Genomic DNA, 20468 nt, shown 5'->3' on the forward strand with positions numbered 1-20468 from the left:
CCGTGAGTAAGAAATGAAATACAGCTGAACTTAAGGCGCTGTGAGAGCACACCGAAGGGCCTGGGGCTCTGTTTAGTTAGGACTCTCCCTCTTGGCGGGGCAGTGGGTCAGGAGGTGAGCGGAGAAAGGGCAGACCCGGAGGCCCTGCACCCCACGTTACAGAGGGGAACGCATCAAAACCAGCCTTTAAATGGAGGTCAAATGTCAACTGAAATCAAACCTCATGTTGGCTCCTGCTTGATGCTGCTCTTGTTAGAAACACCCTGATCCAGCCCGGCAGCCTTTCAGAGGAAGGGGACCAAATCCCCGAGCCCGCTGTTCACGGGATGGGGGAGGAGAGAAGGGGAGACAGTGACTGGGGGGGTGGGGCGCGGACCAAGCAGGCTCCAGCCTTTCTACAGACGCACCGATGGGTGGGCACGAGGGTGCAGGCCACACATCTGCCACTGATGAACAGGCTGCAGGATATGGATGAGCCCCGAGGAGAAGGATTAGCTCTATCATCCCATATACCTTGGTGTGAGCTGCTTTATCTCTTAGCTGAGACCAGCTGCCCAGGCGTTTTCTTAAGGTGAGAAGGCAGGGTCCCCACGCGGCCGCGGCTCAGGTGGCTGCCACGTGCCATGAAGGCTCATTTGCCAGGGCCGATCCTAATTTTGTCCTGAGACCTTCCAGACGTCTTGTTTTAAACATGCTGAGTTAACGGCTGGGAAACTGCAGAGATGCGTACGATGCGTCAGAGCAGTTACCCTCCCAGCCCCAATGGGAGCTCCTCGAGCAAAGGGCTCGGATGAAGCATGGGTCTCAAAGCTCACACCCTGTGGAGATGGAGCCTGCATGTGGGTTGTTTCCTTTAATCCCTGCAAAGCCTACGCATTCAGCGGCATCTCCACCTCGGAAATTGGGGTCCAGGAGGCCAAGTAACTCCAGGAGCTGGAGGTCTGAGTGGAAAAGTGGTGAAGAGCCCAGGATGGAGACCCAGGTCTCCCGCCCGAGCCTCGGGGCTTCCCCCAGCCCTGCTGCACTCAGCACAGCCCCCGAGCACGGGACCGTGTCACTGCTGGACCAGCCCCGGTTCTCACAACCACGCGGTACTTGTGGTCAAGTCGAGACTGTGAAAAAGCCAGGTGTAAAATCATTTTTCACAAAGTCTTGTTTTTTTTCAAATCACGGGGCTGCGTTTACAAAGTCTAAAGGAACCGAGCTTCCTGGCTACTGGGCACAGGTGCCGTGCAGAACACCGCCCACCCAAGCCCAAGAAAGCCGCCTCTCGCTTTCCCCTTCGGCTCGGTAACTTCAACAGCCATCAGGATAAACGCATTCTCTCTGCTGAACACGGCGGGGCCTCCAGCCCCCAAACTGCTGTCTCAACACAAGTGCATCAGTGGTGCCTTCACCTGCTTCAACACGAGCGCAGTTCACCTTGGACGACGCACAGGCACGGCCGCAAACACCATGCCTGACGCAGTGCCCGGCGGCACGCAAACACGGACAAACGTCAATACCCTGGGGGAAACGCACGTTTTTCTAGGTTCAAAAACGGTGGGAACCGTCTGCCTGCACTTCGTTGCTTCCTTTAAGGTCTGCAGGCGGAGGAGAGAGGTTGGAAGGGATGATGCCCCTCGCACGCCCCAGCCCTGCTGGGGAACACTCCCCTAGCCCCCTCCTTCCCCTGAAGCAGGATCCTGCCGGGCAGGTCCGTGGGAAGAGAATACCCCTTGCCCTTCCCTGCAAGCGTCCTTACACACGGGGCCGCCGCTCAGTGTTCAGCCGTGGCAGGGAGATGGCGGACACACCGTCTGTTTTGTTTCGCCTCTTGCTCCCAAGCTCCTTTAACCCCGGAGCCGTCAGCCCTCACCAGGCTTACCCAGGTCTTCCTGAGCCAGGAGGGATGCGGGGCTCCCAGCTCGGGTCCCATATGCGGCAGGAGGTCGTGCCGCTCCAAGCCCCCCGGGGACGGGGTGGAAAACCACAGCACTCCTGGTACCCGCCCTGGGGTCATGGCCGCGGCCTGTCCAGGTGTGGCTCCCCCGCGCCCCCGTGCAACCCCGCCTCCCGCCCCCTGTGCATCCCCGCCCCCCTGCATCCCCGCCCCCAGCCCCACTCCTCGGGCCGGGCCTGCTTATCACCCTCGGGCCTGCTCATCACCCTCGGGCCCTGGAAACTGCATCTGGATTCCTGCGGCTTGGAGGCCACAGCTCCTGCCCCACAGGCACCCCGTCGCTCCTGCTTCTGACCCCCAGGAAGAAAAGGGAAAGAGGGAAACCTACCCAGATTATAAGTAAGTCAAGACCTCCCACTAGCTGCTCCGATTCTGTCAACTTGGACGTCTTAGAACTGAAAGGTAACGAGGAGTCGGGAGGGCTTACGAAGTTCTGAATTTCACTGTCATGGCAATCTACGTGGAAGGGCCACAAACAGGCAACACCCCAAAGTCCACTGACAGGTGAGGGGAGAAGCCGAACGCGGTGCACACGAGCGATGGAGGACGGGCCAGCAGCGCGGAGGGGCGACTACTGACGCAGGTGGGAACGTGGACCAACCTCACGGGCCACGCCGGCTGCGAGCGGCAGACGCACAGGCCTCGTCCTGCACAGATCCACGTCTGCCACGTTCTGCACCAGGCGGCCCCCGGCTGTGCTGAGGGGCAGGAACACGCCGGCTGCTGGCGGGGAGGCGGGGGGAGGCGCGCAGGGGGAGGCTCTCCACGGCGGCGGAACGCGCTGCGGCTCAATTGAGGTGGTGGTTAAGGGGCAGAAAAATGGGTCCAAACCCACTGAACTAAAATCTGCCCATTTTACTGTATGTTAATTGTATCTCCATTTAAAAAAATCTGGGAAATTGTTTTAAACGGGTCCCCAAAGATGAGGAAGCAGCACCCAGAGCTGACGGGGCTTCCGTCTCCTCCCCCCTCCGGCAGCGACTGGCGGCGAAGGGGAAGGAGACGCAGCGGGGGTGACAGAGCCCGGAGGGCTGGATGACCCTCCAGGAGGGAAGGCGTTTGTTTGCACCTTCCCTTCTGCTCAAGGAGACGATCTCCAGGCCAAGAGCTCAGGGCAGAGAGCGAGCCACTCGCACAGGTGCTGTTTATTCCAGGGCCCCTTCCCCTCCTTCCCTCCCCCTTCTCCCTCACCGTGAACAGCGCCACAGGCACTCCCGCCACCATCTGCAGCCACCTGTTACCTGGCCCCTCTGTCACCACCTGGATTCCAGCCACTGCAGCCACCTGCTTGCAGATCCATCACTCTACAACAGACCAAAGGGGCTGGAAAGCACTCTTCTTGCAAAACTGAAGTGAAGGACAGAGTCACCCGTGTTGCAGGGGTAAGAAGCTCTGTCTTCCTGAAAGGACTCCATCGTGGGCTGAGCTGCGGCCCCCCAGTAAGAGCTGGCGAAGTGACTCCTCACCCCGGCGGCTCAGGACGTGAGTGTGGGAGGAAGGGTCCTCACAGAGAAGATGAAGCTAAATGACCTCATCAGGGTGGGTCCTCATCCGGCATGACTGGCGTCCTTAGAAAACGGGGAAACGTGGAAGCAGAGACACAGGTAGAGGGACGATGACGTGAAGACACGTGGGGAGACCAGGTGGAGATGGAGGACTGGACTGCTGCATCCCAGCCCAGGACGCCAGGGACCGAGGCCGCTCCAGAGGCCTGGACGGACCCTCCCTCAGAGCCCCCGGGGGGAGCCAAGCCTGCTGACGCCCGGGACTTTCCGAGGCTCCGGGGCCGGCCCCCTCCTGTCACCTGGTACGCGAGTGAGTCTGGTCTGCCCCTGCCCACACCCCGTGTGGCCGGGCGCCATCACCCACAGCACAGACGCTGGTGGCCCCGGCCCTCCTCTCCGCCGGCACACGGTCTGTCTTCTGGAAACGTGGGCGGGGGGGGAGCTGGGTGGGGCTGGTGTTATGGAGGGAGCACAGGTGGTGGAGCGGGACTGATGAGTTTGGGATGCCGGCTTCGTCGATTAGGAACGCCGCGTCCCTGGCCAAGCCCCTTGGCCTCTGAGCCTTGGGTCCCTCACCTATCAGATGCTGATAACAGGAGGGAGAAGTGAGTGGCCTGCCAGAGTGGCCAGCGCACGGCTGGGGCATGTTGCCACGACCTGGCTCAGAAAGCTTCCACCCTCTGCTCACCTGCCAGAGACAGTCTGGGGTCCTCTGCACACAGCCCCTCTTCTCCCCGATCCCACTCCTCCTGAACCCAGTTTTGTGCAGGTGCCCGCCCCACGTGACTCGGGGAAGGGGCGTTCCCGGCGCAGAGGGCACCCCCGGTGAGTGCTGGTGGTTCAGGGCAGGTATGCGACCTGAGGTGAGAGAGAAGGACCCACGCTCCAGGCTGCAAGGAGACGCTGTCATTCCCTCTTTCCTGGGCCAGGAGGGGGCTGGAGCCTCAGAGAGCCACCGTCAGGGGGCGTCACCTTGCCAACACGAGGACCTCGGCACTTGGCCACGGGCTGGATCGTGTCCCCTCAAGAGCCATCTGTTGAAGCCCTGACCTCCGGCACCTCAGAGGTGGCTGAGTTTGGACACAAGGCTTTCAAGAGGTGATTAAGTTAAAACGGGTCGTCAGGGTGGGACACAGCCCAGTACGACCGCTGCCTTTAGAAGAGGAGATCAGGACACAGACGCACAGAGAGATGCCCCTGTGAGGACACAGGCAGGAGGCGGCATCCACAAGCCGAGAGAGGCCTCGGGGGAGCCAGCCCTGCCAACACCTCGACCTTGGACCTCCAGCCTGCAGACTGTGGCGGAACAAATCCTGCTGTTTCAGCCCCAGTCTGTGGTGCTCTGTTACGGCTGCCCAAGTAGTATTAGCCTCTCACTACACAGTGTTAGGATGAAGCAGCACTGACGAAGGCCAGGAAGAGACGCAGAAAAGACTGTGGACTGGGGCCTGGCCCATCCCTGACTTCCGGAAATGTCTTAAGTTTTCCTGCATATTTCAGAACTCAGTGTGATCTGAGGTTTTCTGCTGTTTGCAGCGGACAGCATCCCTACTGATGCCCAAGGTTTCAAACCTTCACAGCTCTGTGCCTTATCTCCTCCTGGTTTAAACAAGAGCTTCTTCCCACTTCCTGCCCCCCAGGACTGACCCCCGACACATACACTCCACCCCTCCCCACTGCCACCCCCCCACCCCCCCCACCCCCCGCCCAGGCTCCCCCGCTGCCCAGCTGCTCTCCTTCTCCTCAGCCTCCCGGGACCACCCAATCCTCAGGGCATGACTCACAGACTCTCAACACGGCACTCTGCAAACAGAGCTGCCCAGCAAACATCTGAATGACATACCCTCTGGACTTTCCTCCTGTGGTCTCCTCCCCACGTGAATGGGAGCCAGATGAGACCAGGCCACCACCTCTGCTCTACGCACAGATTCCATCAGACTGTGGATCACGGCCTCCCCCTCGACAGGAGGAATTGCCTTCAGGAGACTGAAAAGCCTCCTCTTGGTATCATAAACTGAGCCTGAAATTCTGGTCACCCTCTGCCTGCTCAGGTCATTTCAGTTTCCCCCAAACTGCTGCTGGAGCGAGACCCACAACCAAGGCTCTAGTTTTTCTTTTTTCGCCACCCTCCCTTTAATCACTTCTCTGAGACCCTAGTCAAAACTCTAGTCGAAAGAGGACCAGGGTTACAAATGGGGAAAAACAAGATGGCAGGTGAGAAACTAAGGAGAGAAACCACTGCCTATACTTAAACCACAACTCAATTCAATTCAAACCTGTTATCAGCAGACACACAAAAACCATAAAAACCCCAAAATACTCTCATAACCTTGATGATATCCATTTTTGAAAAGCAGCTTCATCTGGGACTTCTCAGAAAAAAAGATTAAAAATAAATCTTCTTTTACAATGAAATCATACAAAACCCTACCCTGGAACCTAGAAGATCTGACCACAGGCCCACCATGCGACAGCTCCAGAGGCTTCCAAGCTGTGCACAGGCCCCAAGAAGACGCGTCACCTTCTCACTTTTCTCTACCTCTCGCTGGGTGACCGCTGGTCAAGGCATCTTTATTTCCCGTTTGAACGTTACTTCTGAGAGCCAGCTAAGACACTCCAGCCCCAGGACACTCGGCGAGGCCTCCCCGCTCGCAGCCTTGGATGCTTCTTTCCTAGGGACACCAAGGACGCCGAGCACAGACCCCTTAGAAGGAGGACAGCAAGTGGGACAGACAGACGGCGCTGTGAGCACCTAAGGAGGGAAAGGTCTCGCTGGTTGAGGAAGACGGGCAGATGGGGCCCGGGCTTGGCTCCGGTGAGTGGACCGCCCCCCAACAGGCTGACTTTCGGAGGGACACGTGTCATGGGGGATGTCACACTAGGACCACGGCAGGGTCACCGCCTGCGCCGAGGGGGGTCGCCCTGATCAGTTTCTTCCGGCCCCGAGCGCTCGGTGTCTGTGTCCCACAGAGCAGCTCTCGTTGCCTGTCCCCTGAAAACACTATCAAACCACCTTAATGGGGATTATGGAAAAGGCTAGTCCGAAGTAGAGCCGTTCAGAAAATAACTACCTTTTACTTGCAAATAAATGTTTCCCTTTCAAGTAATGAACCATTATTCTCAGCAGAGGTTCGAAGGGCCTGTTGAACAAGTGACGGGGTCATCGGCAAGATCCATCTGCAGGTAGAACGCACGGGTTGGTGCTTCACGATGTGCCTGGCCCGGTAGCCTGGCCGCGGGCGGGCTGAGGCTCGGCTGACAGCACTCATGCGCTCCGCAGACCCTTCTTCCACGGGGCAGAGCGCCCAGCTGAGTGGTCATTCCTGGCAACTCTGCAGCTCCTGCCCGGCTTACAGGGGAGCCTCGGTCTCAGACGGGCTGAGCCCTGGCCATCTGTTGGGTGGGGTCAGGAAACACAACGAACGTCTACACTAGCTTAGACCAGGACGTCCCAGACCTGGCGCTCCGGACATTGCGGGCTGGATCACCTTTCGCTGCTGGGGGCGGGAGGTGGTCCCATGCATCGTACCACGTACAGCAGCCTCCCTGGTCCCCACTCACCAGATGTCAGCAGCACCCCTCCTCTGCGTGACAGGCACAATGTTTCCAGACACGGCCACGTGTCCGCTGGGGAAGAACCGCACCACGTGGGGATATCCTAGGACTTTTTTAAACAGCTGGTGCCTGGGTCCTACAGGTATTTCCCAAAGTTCCCCGAGCGAGTCTCGGTTTTCCAGACACCACCTCCGCCCCCAGTCCTAGATCCAGAAAGACCAATTCTGTCGATACGCAGCTTTCATTAGAAGAAAAGACTCTGGGACTCAAAGTTCTGAAAAACACTGGCTTAAAGACATAATGTGCTCCAGAGCCCAGGATGAATTCCAGTTTGATGAGCTGCTACTTGAGATACATCACATCACCCTTTATGGTCCTCGACAGCTCCCTGAACCCGGACTTCAGGCCTGAGTTGACCTGCGATTCTGTCCTCCCCCCTCTATTCTCACGGTCCTAGAATTAAATCGGCTAACACCCCACACCGGCAGGGCCGCAGCCCCCAGACACCTTCGCCGCGGCGAGCACCTACCAGGGCCAGGTTCCCAGGGCGCGTATCTGGGCCTGGAGCGGAGGCACCGGGAAAGGCCTGGAGAAGGGGCGGGGTGACCAGGAGGCGGACTCCAGGCTGGAGGACACCGTGTGCAAAGGCTGAGGCTGCCTGAGGGAGGGTCGGGGCCAGAGCACAGGGTCCCGGTGTTGGGCGGTGCGGACAGTGGCAGGAGAGGAAGGCGGCGGCCGTGAAAACCCGCCAACCAGGCCCAACTCCGCCCTAAAGCCCAGGGAGCGCAGCGGAGTCGGAAGAGCCAGTCAGCTACGACTTAGGACAAAAGCACTGGGATTTGAGGCAAGGCGGGGTGGAGGCGATCAGAGACCAGAGGACACGGCCAGTCTTGCTGGTGATGGAACACGCAGGCCTGGGGCCTTGGGGAGATATCCAGGCACAGGCAGAGCTCCGGGGTCGCCCTCCTCAGGCTGTGTGCTGGAACTCAGCTGTTACGGGCTGAACTGTGTCCCCTCACCCCCCCCCCAAAAGACTCTCCTGTGTTGAAGTTCTGACCCCCAGCACCGCAGGTGTGACTATTTGGAGATGGGCCCTTACAGGGGTAATTCACTCAAAATGAGGGCTCTGAGGTGGCCCCTGATTGAACAGGGCTGTCCTTGTAAGGGGGGGTGAGGACACAGACACAGAGGGACAACCGTGTGAGGACACAGGGAACAGGTGGTGTCTACAAGCCCAGGGGAGGGGCCTCGGAGGAACCAGCCCCGCTGCCACCTCGATCTTGGACGTCCAGCCCCCAGACCGGGAGGGACTAAATGTGTGTTGCTTTAGCCGCCCCGTCTGTGGGGCTTGTTTCTCGGCCCATAAGGAGCTAAGACACCCGGGAACGACCTTAACGGGTGAGTGACAAAAAGGACTCGCGCAGGAGACCAGGAGGAGAGCAGCTAGGAGACAAACGGGGAATCCAGGCAGCGCACCTGTCCCGAGAGAGCTGAGGACTGAACGGTCACCGCTAAGGTCAGACAGGTCACCTGACGTCCCTGAAGCCGTCTGCGGGTCTGGTATCACCAGCCTGACTCGGCCGCGGCACCGAGACCCCGAGGCCCGGGCGAGGCGGGGACCAGGCAGCGCTGGCACCTCCCAAGGGCAGACACGTCGAGAGGGACAGGCCCTCGGTCAGAAGCCCTGGGAAGGGCCACGGCCACGGGGTTCAAGGGCGGAGGATGGATGGAAGGGCTGGGGGACCCCGAGGACACGGCGCGGACAGCTGGGCGTGAGCACGGCTCCGCTGCCCCCCCGGACGCTGAGCACAGACCTCCCCAGGTGTGTCCACCTCTGTGGCCCATGCCTCAGCTCCCAGCTCACACCACGCCCAGAGCCCTCCGTCTGACACTGGTCTCGGCTGTACCAGGAGCTCCTTCTCTGGGCACAGACGAGCTTCTGTCCACCTGGGTCACGACCCGGGGCGGAGCAAGGCCTGCCACGGAGCAGATGTCCCGAGAGCAGAAGCGGGGGGCAGGCTCGACGCAGGTGGTGTGGGTCGCCTGATGTGGGGGGCTGTAGGTAACTGTCCTCAAAACGTAGGGCAGGGCTTCCCCGGCGGCGCAGTGGTCGAGAGTCCGCCCGCCGACGCAGGGGACGCGGGTTCGCGCCCCGGTCCGGGAGGATCCCACGTGCCGCAGAGCGGCGGGGCCCGTGAGCCGTGGCCGCTGAGCCCGCGCGTCCGGAGCCTGCGCTCCGCGACGGGAGGGGCCGCGGCGGCGAGAGGCCCGCGTACCGCAAAAAAAAAAATCAAAAAACGTAGGGCAGCAGCTGTGTTCACAGCAGCACTGTCACAAGAACCTCAAGGCGGGAGCCACCCAAGTGTCCACTGACGGATGACGGACAAACAAAGTGGTATAAACACAATGGAATCTTACTGTTCAGTCTTAAAAAGGAAGGGAATCCTGACACGGGCTACGGCGCGGAGGAACCTTGAGGACACGATGCCCAGTGAGCTAAGCCGATCACAAGAGGACAAAGAATGGTTTCACTTATAAGAGGGGTGGACACAACAGGACAAACGCTGTGTGATGCCACTTACGTGAGGTTCCTAGAGGAGTCAGATTCACAGAGACAGAAACTAGATGGTGGGGGCCGGGGGTCGGGGAGAAGGGGAGTTAGTGTTTAATGGGGACAGAGGTTCAGTTTGGGAAAATGAAGAAGTTCCGGAAAGGATGGAGGTGACGGCTGCACAACACTGAGAATGTACTTAATGCTGCTGAGCTGTGCACTTACAAATGGTGAAGATGGTCAGGTTCATGTCATGTATACTTTACCACAGTTACACAAAAATTTTTTGAAGTTGGACAAAAACTTTGTGTTTGCTGCAAATGCTCAGGTATGTCCATTTGGGAACAGTGGAGTTCCTCGGGATGAAGCAATCAAGGGTGCCCAATTTGTAAAGCATCTTTTAAACACACAGAAAAAGCAGCTTTTAATCTAATCTGGGAGGAAACAGTCTGTAGCGCAAATTATGGGGCTGAGTGCCTAAGCATCCATAATTTAATATGACCCCTGGGAGGCTTGTGGCTGCTTGACAGCACACTGTCTCCTTTGCACTTATTCTTAATTTTTTAAAATTTTTAGTTTTGGCTGCATTGGGTCTTCATTGCTGCGCGCGGGCTCTCTCTAGTTGCGGCGGCTACTAGAGCGGGGCTACTCTTAGTAGCGCGGTGCGCGGGCTTCTCACTGCGGTGGCTTCTCTTGTTGCGGAGCAGGGGCTCTAGTCGCCTGGGCTTCAGTAGTTGTGGCTCGTGGGCTCTAGAGCACAGGCTCAGTAGTTGTGGCACAAGGGCTCAGTAGTTGTGGCGTATGGGCTTAGTTGCTCTGTGGCACGTGGGATCTTGCCAGACCAGGGCTCGAACCCGTGTCCCCTGCATTGGCAGGCGGATTCCGAACCACTGTGCCACCAGGGAAGCCCTACACTTATTCTTTAAATGATGCTAAGAAATAAAGTGTGACTGTCATGCTAGCAGGATTAAGTTATACAAAGACTGACCCTCTTACCCACTTAAAAAAAAAAAAAAGGCTGATAAACACTTAACCCGCATTCTTATGACTTGACATTCCTTCCCACAGGTTCCTGTGACTCAGCTATGGGTTCACTGCTCAGATAAGAAAACTGTCTCGTTTCTGGAGCAGGGTTTCCAATGTAAGAAGCCTCCTGGCTCCTTGGTGCCACTGCAGGCCCTAAGCTAACTATACACCCAGAACTAAACCGGTTAGGGCTGTGCCTCTGCAAAACAGGCCCTGCAAAAGTGAGTTATACTTTCACTGCAAGGAACCTAGGAAAAGACACAGCAAAGGAGTGGGGAAGCAGAAGCACGTGAACTCGGGAAGAAGACGCAGAAAGGCGCGGGGAACACTTGCTGAGCTTCGCGGTGGTGACACCAGGAGCAGGGCCCAGCTCAGAAGGGCCGCATGTGGCTTAATGCTCTGCGGCTGCCGTCTTGATCTTGGGAATCGTTTACGAACAAGGGGCCCTGCATTTTCCTCTTGCGCTGGGGCCCCACAAGTTTCGTGGCTGGTCCTGACTAGAAGAAAGGTTTGGAGAGACCAGGAGACCCGCCCTGAGTGGGGCAGGGGGCGGGGCAACGCTTTGCTGCGTCTTTCAGCGTCTGTCCAGGGGGCTCGCTCCAAGCCCCCTCTGCTCTGGAGCTAATAGCTGAGGGCATCTATACCTATTTCCAGAAAAGAAGCCTCGGGAGGGGTGTTCCTGCCAATTCCACACTAAGTAAGCTTAAGGAGCCGGGTAAGTTTCATCCTGAGCCTTTGAGAAGAAAAAGAGTACTCTGTCTAAAGCATTTAAGGGTTAAATCATCAATATTCACGTATCCTCCATTAACTGCCCAAAAGATCCATCTCTAGTCTCTTCCACCCCCCAATGAAAAACAGCTACTGCTTCCCCCCACCCCATGGTCTGCAGGGGTCCCCCCGCCCTGGGTAACTGCACCCTGTGCTCTGAAACCCGCCTGCCCTGCCCCAGCTGGACATCGGAATTGCGCCCAGGAATCTGGTGTTGGACAGAGGGGTGCTGGCCTCTGCCTGACCAGGGACCAGGTGAGCAAAAGCCAGTCTGGAGCGGGGAGGGAAGCTGATCTCAGGAGAAACTGATGTGCCTTCCAAAAGGGCTCTGAAACAACCCCTGTCCCACTTTCTGGTCTCAGATCCCAGCCTAGGTTTCCTGAGCCATCCCGGCATCTTTCCAGTCAATTTCTTTTCTATTTTTGTGAATTAATGTAATTTGGAATTTGTTTTCATTACTTGCAACCAAACGAGTCCTGAGAAGAAAGGGTTTGACAGCATGTCATCCAGTGCAAGTGATGACCTGAGAGCCCGCTGGCGGTGTTCTATTTCAGCAACGACTTGTTGTAGGGGAAATCCACTTAAATCAGCCCATAACCCTGCCCCCTTTCCCAGAAAGGCAGGCTTGTGAATCTCCAGGCCACTTGTCTCGGGGGAGGTCAGCCCGTACCTAATGACCAGCGCTGGGTAAACGCTGAGAGAAACAGAGACCGCAGAGCCAAGTCTGTGGACCACGGAGGTCAGGGTCAATGCCTCCTACAGACCCAGCAGGGACAACACTCCAGGTGGGCAGGGGCCTCTCTACAGAGCCTGGCCCTTCGCCCCGTTTGCACCTGCCCTGAAGGCAGCTCCCTGATGCCTGCGGTCAAGGCTCGGGTTACCCTCTGCCCCCCTTTACAATTCCACTTTCTCTCCGATCCGCTTCCCCCCAGCACAGCTAACCCAGACTTCTAACTCATTAGATGGTCCTCCATCGAAGGGCACGGACTCAGATGTCTGGCCCACGACCTCGGTGGACGTGCAACTGACAGAGCACCCCACCTCATCCTGGGGCCCCTGCCGGCCAGGAAGCCCCTTTCCTTTGCAGATCCCTGAGCCCCGCGGCCAGAGGCCTGCTCTGTTTTCACATGAGAACTCTGAAAACCAGCCAAGCCCTTCAAGGGTCTTTCAGACAAACCCCCTGGAGGTCCACCTTGGCGGGACCCCTCAGGCCACCTGCACTGGGGCGTCCCGTCTGAAGGGCACACCTGGCTTCCCACGTAATCAGTTTCTGGGTGAAGGCAAGAGACACCTCGGAACGGCCATGGAATTAACCACCCTTCCAGATGTGGCCTATCAGGTCCTCCCCATCTAAGCATTTCTGACCTGACTCGTTCAGCCAGTCCTTACCCCACAGAAGAGGAAGAAAGGAATCTGAGATTTCCGGGTGTCTCCTGGAGGGGGGTGTTCGCTCCCATTCCACCCCACAGCCGCCCTGGAGGGGAGGGGAGCCCTGAGCCCACTTTACCCACGAGGCGCCTGCAGATGAACGGGTCATAACCCACACCTGCCAAGCTAAAGAGCTCCGCTCTCCTCATGACATCAACGCAGGTGAGCTCAGACACTTCTGGTGAGGACTCGGTGGGTAAAAGGCACACCTCCCCTGGGGAGAGGGACAGACCCACAGCCCGTGCTGGGGGCACTGCGTGCGGACCTGAAGGATGAACAGGGACCGGCAAGTAGAAGGAAGGAGAAAAGGGTTCCAGGAAGTGGGCTCAGAAGGCAGAAGGGGCAAAAATTAGGGAAAGTGCCCCAGAGGCCTGCACAGCCCGCCACGGGCCTCAGGTAACAGCACACAGCCACGCCCATCCTCAGGCAGGAGCAGGGCCGTCTCTGATTGGCCAGTAAAGATGAAGAGAAAGGGCAGCTCCCCCCTCCCCCCTCCCCCGGGCGGGGCCCCTGGAGCAGAGGCAAGAACACCCTGCAGGGTGAGCGATTCTAACCCTACAGCTAGGGCTCTGGGCAAGTCGATGACCCCCAGCCGCGTTCTCCTCCCTGAACTGAACTTTGGACTCGAAGGTAACGCCACAGCTCGCTGTGCCCAGGGCACACTTTTACCTACGCTGGGTGCTGGGCACAGGTGAAGCTGGTTGAATGAAGTCAGTTCTAGCCGACGGCTTCCCATTTCAGGGTCCTTCGGCCCTGTGGAAATTTAATTAGCACCCTCCCCTTCTGAGACAGAGGGCAAGAGAAGATGCTAGAACCCTCCAGGGCCGGTGCTTCTCCAATCAACAGCCTGGGAACAGGGTCAGACCCACTTGCCCAAGGCCTGGTCCGAACCTGCCGGCCAGTGGGCTTCTCCACGGCTCCTCCTCAGGCCCCACCCTCGGGCCAGCGGCCTCCTTCCGGCAGAGGCAGGCCCGGCTTCCCCCCTGCCCGTCCGTGGGGCCCCAAGCAGGGTCAGCGCCAGTCCTCTCCTCACCCCACAGGCTCTCCCTGGGCGCCCCCGTTCCCTACCCACCCCTCGGCGGGCTGAGTTCATCGTCTCGTGGCTGTGAGTCACCCCATCCCGGCGCTCGCAGCCGCCCTGCACCCACCCTTCAGCCCCAGGCTCCCGCAGGCCACAAGGCCCTGCAGACCCACCCCCTCCTCTGCCTCTCTCCTCCTCAGGCCTCAGTCTCATCACTGAGGCCAGTCCGTCTGGGCCAGGCTCTCTGTTCTCTCTCATTTCCCGTTCTTTCCACTCACTTAACTCAGTTTGTAATTAAAAAGTGATGATGATTAGTTAAGGTGCTCCTCACTCGTTAGTCCGTCAGCTCGGTGGGTGCTGCGCTATTTCCGCCTAGCGCTGCATTCCCCACGCGAAGCACAAAGCCTGGCCCAGAATCCGCACTCACGTCTGAGAAAGGGAGGAGGGAGGGACGGAGAGGTTAGGGAAAACAGAGGAGCGGCCCAGGCTCACACTCAGCGGCGTGATGGCTGCCTAACAACTGTTTCTCGCAAGAAAAACAGACCCAGGTGTGCGGTGTTTGCAGATTTCCCTGGTGTAAACGCTCTCACCGGTGGCCGTGGCCGGCTCCCAGCCGCCAGCCCCGCATCCTGAACGTGTGGCCCAGCCGGCTCCCGCACCAGGACTGACATGCGGTGCCCAACGTGTTCTTAAATGACATCAACTTTTGACTCGATCCTGCCTGGGACTGAAGGCCAGATGAACTGAGACTTGCAAAACAATGCTAAAGACAAGAGGTTTTGCAGCTGGTCCAGAGCAAGAAGATGAAGGAAAGGTGAGACCTGGGGACGAACACTGTCCCCCAAAAGATGGAAGAGCTGCTTAGCAACTGTGCAACTTCCGGTGTCTCCATCAGTGAGGACCACACCAGATTCTATGCTTAGGAGCTCGTCATGAGCGAGTCAAAGCCTGTGAGAAATGCTGTTATGCCCACTGACCTAACATTTACTTCCCTTCCTAGTAATTCATCCTAATGCCTCAATAGAAGCAAATCTGACACCTACAACACCAAATCAAAAAGGTACTGAGATCCTAAACATATTCGAAGAAAATGTGTTTTTTCCCTAATATTCCGGATTATAGAAGCCCTAAATCTACCACAAAACCCAGAAACCATAAAAGATTCACTTGACTCTATCCAAACCAAAAGTCTCTGCGTGACAAAAATACCATAAACAAAATCAAAAGACAACAAACCAGGGAAAAACATTTACAAAACATCCAAAATGCTTAATTTACTTTATGCCTAAAGTACTGCTATAACTCAGTAAGAAAATAAGGCCCCCCCTAAACATACACACAAGAAGGCAAAGGACGCGAAGAGACAGTTCAAAGAAAAGGAAGCACAAATGGCTCAAAAAGTTTCAGAGATATTTAACCTCCCTCCTAACAAGAGAATGCAAATGACAACAACGACCAAATACAATTTCTCACATGTCAAACTAGGAGACATTTAAAAGTATGACAACCCCCTGGGTCAGGGAGGGTGTGGGAGTGGGGCCTCACACCTTATGGATGGAAGCGTGAAAGGGCAATAAGATCTCTATGGAGGGCACTTTGACAACATCTGTCAGAATTAAAATGCAGCCCAGTGTGACCCTCTACTTCTAAAAGTTTCATGTGTGGGGGAGTTTCATTATATATTATGTAATAACAAAGACTGGAAACAACCGAAACGCCCCCTTGGAAGGTGACTTGTTAAATTATTACACAGAAAAGAGTGAGGGGCTCCCTGTACTGACACGCACCCATCCCCAACACAGGTGAACAAAAGGCCTGACACAGTGTATACGAACAGCTTGTGAGAGAAAAATATATAAATGAAAATATACTTGGAATATTTCTGGAAGGATACATAAGGAACTGGTAACCATGGCTGCTTCCAAAGAGGGAAACTGGAGGCAGAGATGGCCAGAAATGTTACTTTTACTGTTTGCTTTTGGTCCCATGTGATGCACTGTCTATTTCAGTAAGTTTCTAAACACAGTCGCACAAAGATGTTCACCGTTGTGTTGTATATAGTAGACACACGAAATAAAACCACACCAGGATGACCCACCGGGTGAGTTCTTTCTAAAGATATTCCTATTGCGATGACATTGTAATTATTTTTCACCCTAATTAAATCCTACTGAGTCACTTTAAATAACTTCTAATCTTGAGCCCCAGAAAAAGAATTCAAATTACTTCCTGGGGTATTTAAACAACTCTCAGGTTACTTACAGGATAAAGGCCAGCAATCTGTGAGAATTCTTGGCGAACAGGAAAAAATATTAGACGACTGGAGATAAACAAACATCTTAAATTTCACGTACAGAAAGAGAGTGTTGCTAACATTGACGGTAGGCAAAATTCTAGGGGTTATTCAAGGAAGTGGAGAGCATTAGAAACCACCAAGGGTTCACTCTGAACAATGCAGGAAAAGATAAACCATGCAAATTACTGGGAGGAGTATCTTAAAGTCAGCAGAGTTACGTTAAGCACTGATGATCTTTCTACGCGGCTGGGGATAAAACGCAGAGCAATGAATGGCATTGGGAAGTCGAGGACCAACTTTCTGGTCCACGCAAGGCTGGTGAACTGACTTAAAATCCAAGACAACACTCAGTGTTAAGACTGCCTTGGACGGCTCGACATTCTTAATCAAAGGAAATAACAGGTGAAAATGTTTTGAAAACTTCATAGGGCAGCACAAAAGAAAGGTGGTGGCATCATCATCATCATCATTATTACTATTTCCAAGGCATTGCAAATTCTGGTTAACAAATACCAGGGACCAAGGCAAAAAATAGAAATAAAAAAGATCCTAACAGGAGAGATCTAATAACCCCAAACTAGCAAGATGAAAACCTACACGGTGCCCCACATCACACGAGCACAGGACGAGAAAGCCCTGACATAACGGGATCCCATCGAGGCCCCGAGGTAGACAGATGACACGTCTACTGAAAGCCTTAATGATCGACCGTAAGCTTCATTAGTGAAGTGTCCAATGTCTTCTCTTCTGATCAGAACACACAGGCCGTGCCTATTGTGTTCTGGGTGCCATGCTTAAGAGATACATATGCCATGTGGAACCATCAGAATGGCGAATTCTGTCCCCTATGGAAGGACGGAAGGAGCTGGAGATTTCTTAGCCAGGGAAGAAACCAGTACTTGGGTATCCTCAGATATCTGAGCAAGTATTATATGAAGGAAAAATAATCATTCGGAGGAGAGAGCTGCACAAACAGGCATGAGATGACCCGAGTCATGTCCACCAAAAAGCACGACTCTCTGCAAGGAAGACTAACCAGCTAACGGGGTTCTGTGCAAGGCACAGCGACGCCAGGGATGCTCCCCAAAAGGGGAGAGACCCTCGTCAGTTCCAAGACCCCTTTTAACTATAACAACCTGGGACTCTATCTGCTTTGGCAGTTTCACGTGTGTAAATCTATTATAGCCTCTATACTAGACTATACGATATATGATATAGATATTAATGATATATATCTAGAACATATATTTAATATAATATAATATGTGCCTGGTGGCTCTTCTGCATCCCCCTCCCGAGAACAGGCCCTCTATCGCAGGGAGGCACACACCTGCTGAAGGAAGTCTGATGATAAAGACATCGCACGGGGCTTCTTTGTGAGTAGGAAGATCGCGGCGCTCAGTGGGGGAAGATGGTACAAAAGACAACTTCTCAGACCCTGAACTTCCATCCACTGACAGAAGGAGAAGCCTGCCACTCTGCTTCCACTTGCAAGCCAAGCTGACAGGCACCCGACCTCTGGAATCAGCACCCATCACAATACGCATTCCACGCCTGTACATCTCTCTGATACAGGATACAGTAGACACTGCCATCAGAGGAGAAAGCTGGCCTCAGTACCTGCCAAAATGTGCTTAAAAAGCTCTTGAAAGCATTGGTTTTGGAACAGAACAGTCCTTTATTTAGATCTTATTTGTGCGTGAAAATCAATATGTCCTTTTTCGTCTTTATCTTACAGGAAAGCGCGTTGCTACCTATTGCCCCCAAGCGTTCACCTCCCGGACTGCCTTGTCAGCCGTACATAACTGACGCACCCCAAACCATGCTCCACACCCTCGTGCCATTTTTGACCCCCTCGAGTGCTCACTTGGAACACCTGTCCGGCTCTCCAAGGTGCCTCCATAGCCTGCTTTCAAGAACGGTTCTCTAGTTTTCTCCTCCCACCATCCACGGCAGGGTCCCCACCACCGAGACAATGATACTCTGACCCGCCTCCCTGGATGCTAACTTCCAAGTTGGCCTCCCCTGTGACCCCAGAACAGAGGACCCTCTACACACATCTGCTTCGATCTACGTCATTGCTCCTGTACTTTAGAGAGAGGCTCAAAGTATTTGACAAGTTGCAAATCCTTACTTTCACAGACATACAAACAGTTAAAATAGTCGCTGCTCTTAAGTTTTCCGCGCTGGTAAACAACGACCAGATATTGACCTCCGTCGATGGGAAACAGTCACAGAAACGCCTTGGCGAAGGACAGGCTGACTGGCGGGACCAAGGTGAACCAAGCTAGAAGGATCTCCCCACTAACAGCTAATCCAGACAGTTCCCGGAGGACACCTCATTTCTCGCCAGACTGGTACAAGACGAAGACAAGGGTTATGATGATGTAAGAGTTGCATCTTACACACCCATGAGGCACAACTGTTTACTAACGCACGTTTGGGGCGGGGGAGGAGATACATGCACGTAGATTATCATAAACTGTCAAATTTCAGTCTTGCATTTAAACAAAGCATTTCAAACTCGGCCCAGAACTGCCCAGAAGTGGGAGAAAGGTCTACGTTTACTTTGAAAGGCAAATTAGTTATTTAAAACACAGAAGAGGCACAATAACACAAGTTGTTTGACACACTGGCATACAATCTCTCTTGTATGTTAAGAAATCCAGAAGACTGTAGATGTCTTAGGCATCTAGTACTGCCCCTTCTCCATCTTTATGACGGCCACATATCTCTGGCAAACACTCCTACTCCATTTCCCAGGATGCAGCACCTCTGCTAGAGGGCCCCCCTGGGCTGGAGCAAGTCAGATGTCCAGGTAAAGCTGGCCAGGATCTGACCTCAACGCCTGGACAAAAGGGCTGCTGTGTGACAGCAGGGGTGGTCCCGAAACGCCACAAATTCTTAGCAGCCTTCCTATACTCCAATGGTGTTTGCTACAGTCCCGAGAAGACACCTGAGGGAACACTGGGGTGGCGAAGTCCAACGTGAAATACGCCGACCTCTGGGGAGGACTGAGCTTGGGGAGAGGGAATCTTTGAAAGCTGTTTGCTTCTCTGGCTACAATTTGAGCTCTTTAGTCAGCTTTAGTCTGTTTCCAAAGCCAGCGCTGGATGGCTGAGGTGTGCCCGGAAGAACACCTGGGAATAGGAACTATCCTGGCGGAGGCTATTTCTTTGTGGGAGACTTGGGGACAGCTGGCCCGGCAAAGGGCAGAGCCCGGGGCCGGGCTCCAGCGGGCAGACCTTGAGAGGGGCGTCCTCCAGGGCCAGCTGGTGACACATCAGGCCTTGCCCTCCGCGGGCCACCCCTGCCTGAATGAAGCGACAGCTCGAGGGTGGGGGAGGGAAGCTCCAGCCTTTGCAGAGGGAGGGGCGCCCCTTCCGTGTGTACTTTGGGACAGGAGCTTGGGTGCCAACTCGGAAGGCTAAGGCTAAGGCTAAGGTGCCCCTTGGCGTAGGTAGGCAGGGCCACCGCAGAGGGCTGCCGGGGCCCGGCTTCACACCCGGGCAAACACATCTGTTTGGGGGATGGAAGGACAGCAAGCCCACGTGAGGTGCGAGGGCACGCGGGCTCGCACCACTGCGGGGACCCGGGTCTGCACGAGGGCGCGGGGAAGGGCGCGAGCAACGCGGAGGGCCCAACGCTCGGGAGCCGGACGCGGGCGGGGCGGTCGCGGCCCTTACCTTGCTGACCACGTTTTGTACCAGGCCTGTGCGGAGGCCGTAGTCCCACGCGTGGCAGTCGCAGTTGGAGGCGTTGTCCCCCTTGTCCGGAGGGGACGGCAGCGGCAGCGCGTCGCCCCCTTCCGCGCCGCTGCCGTTGCCGAGGGGGCCCGCCGTCCCCCAGGCGGCGGTGGAGAAGGGGGTGGTCGGGGGGCTGGTCCAGTCGGCCAGGTCGCCGCCGCGCCCCCGGGCCGTGGCCGTGACCCCCGCGGGCTCGGCGCCCTTGCCGTCGCCGCGGCACCAGAAGTTGGGCTGGTCCAAGAGGAAGGAGTCCGAGAACTGGCTGAAGCCGATGAAGAGCGCCGGCACCCAGGTGAGCAGCACCAGGGTCTTCTGGAAGCCGCCGCCCAGGCCCCCGAGGAAGGGCAGCACCGACCCGTCGTAGTCCAGCAACAGGAGGCTCGGGTGCGGGCCGCCGGCGGCGTGCGGGGCGGGCAGCGGCTGGATGTCGCCGCCGCCGCCCGGGCCCGCGCGTCCCCCGAGGGGCGCCGAGGCCGCCGCGTCCCCGGGCGGCAGGGCGCCGTTCTCCTCGGCCGCGGGCGGCAGCCGCCCAGGGACGCCGCCCGCCGCCTCGCGCCGCCGGTCTATCGCCATGGCCCGGGTCCGCGGCGCCCGCAGAGGCGCATAGAGCGCGGCGGGGGCTCCCGCGGG

General features: G+C 56.3%; 1 protein-coding gene across 1 annotated transcript; it reads right to left on the reverse strand.

Annotated features, from left to right (window-relative positions):
- Positions 1 to 873: 873 nt before the first annotated feature.
- Positions 874 to 20448, reverse strand: LOC114485231 (solute carrier family 22 member 23-like; the record flags this gene model as incomplete). Its single annotated transcript, XM_055083315.1, has 3 exons — positions 19673 to 20448; positions 2549 to 2665; positions 874 to 941 (listed from the first exon to the last, which is right to left on the reverse strand). Coding segments are annotated over exons 1-3 (924 nt in total), but the record flags the coding sequence as incomplete, so codon positions are not given.
- Positions 20449 to 20468: the final 20 nt, after the last annotated feature.

Source organism: Physeter macrocephalus, unplaced genomic scaffold (assembly GCF_002837175.3).
Source record: "Physeter macrocephalus isolate SW-GA unplaced genomic scaffold, ASM283717v5 random_807, whole genome shotgun sequence".
Taxonomy (NCBI): Eukaryota; Metazoa; Chordata; class Mammalia; order Artiodactyla; family Physeteridae; genus Physeter; species Physeter macrocephalus.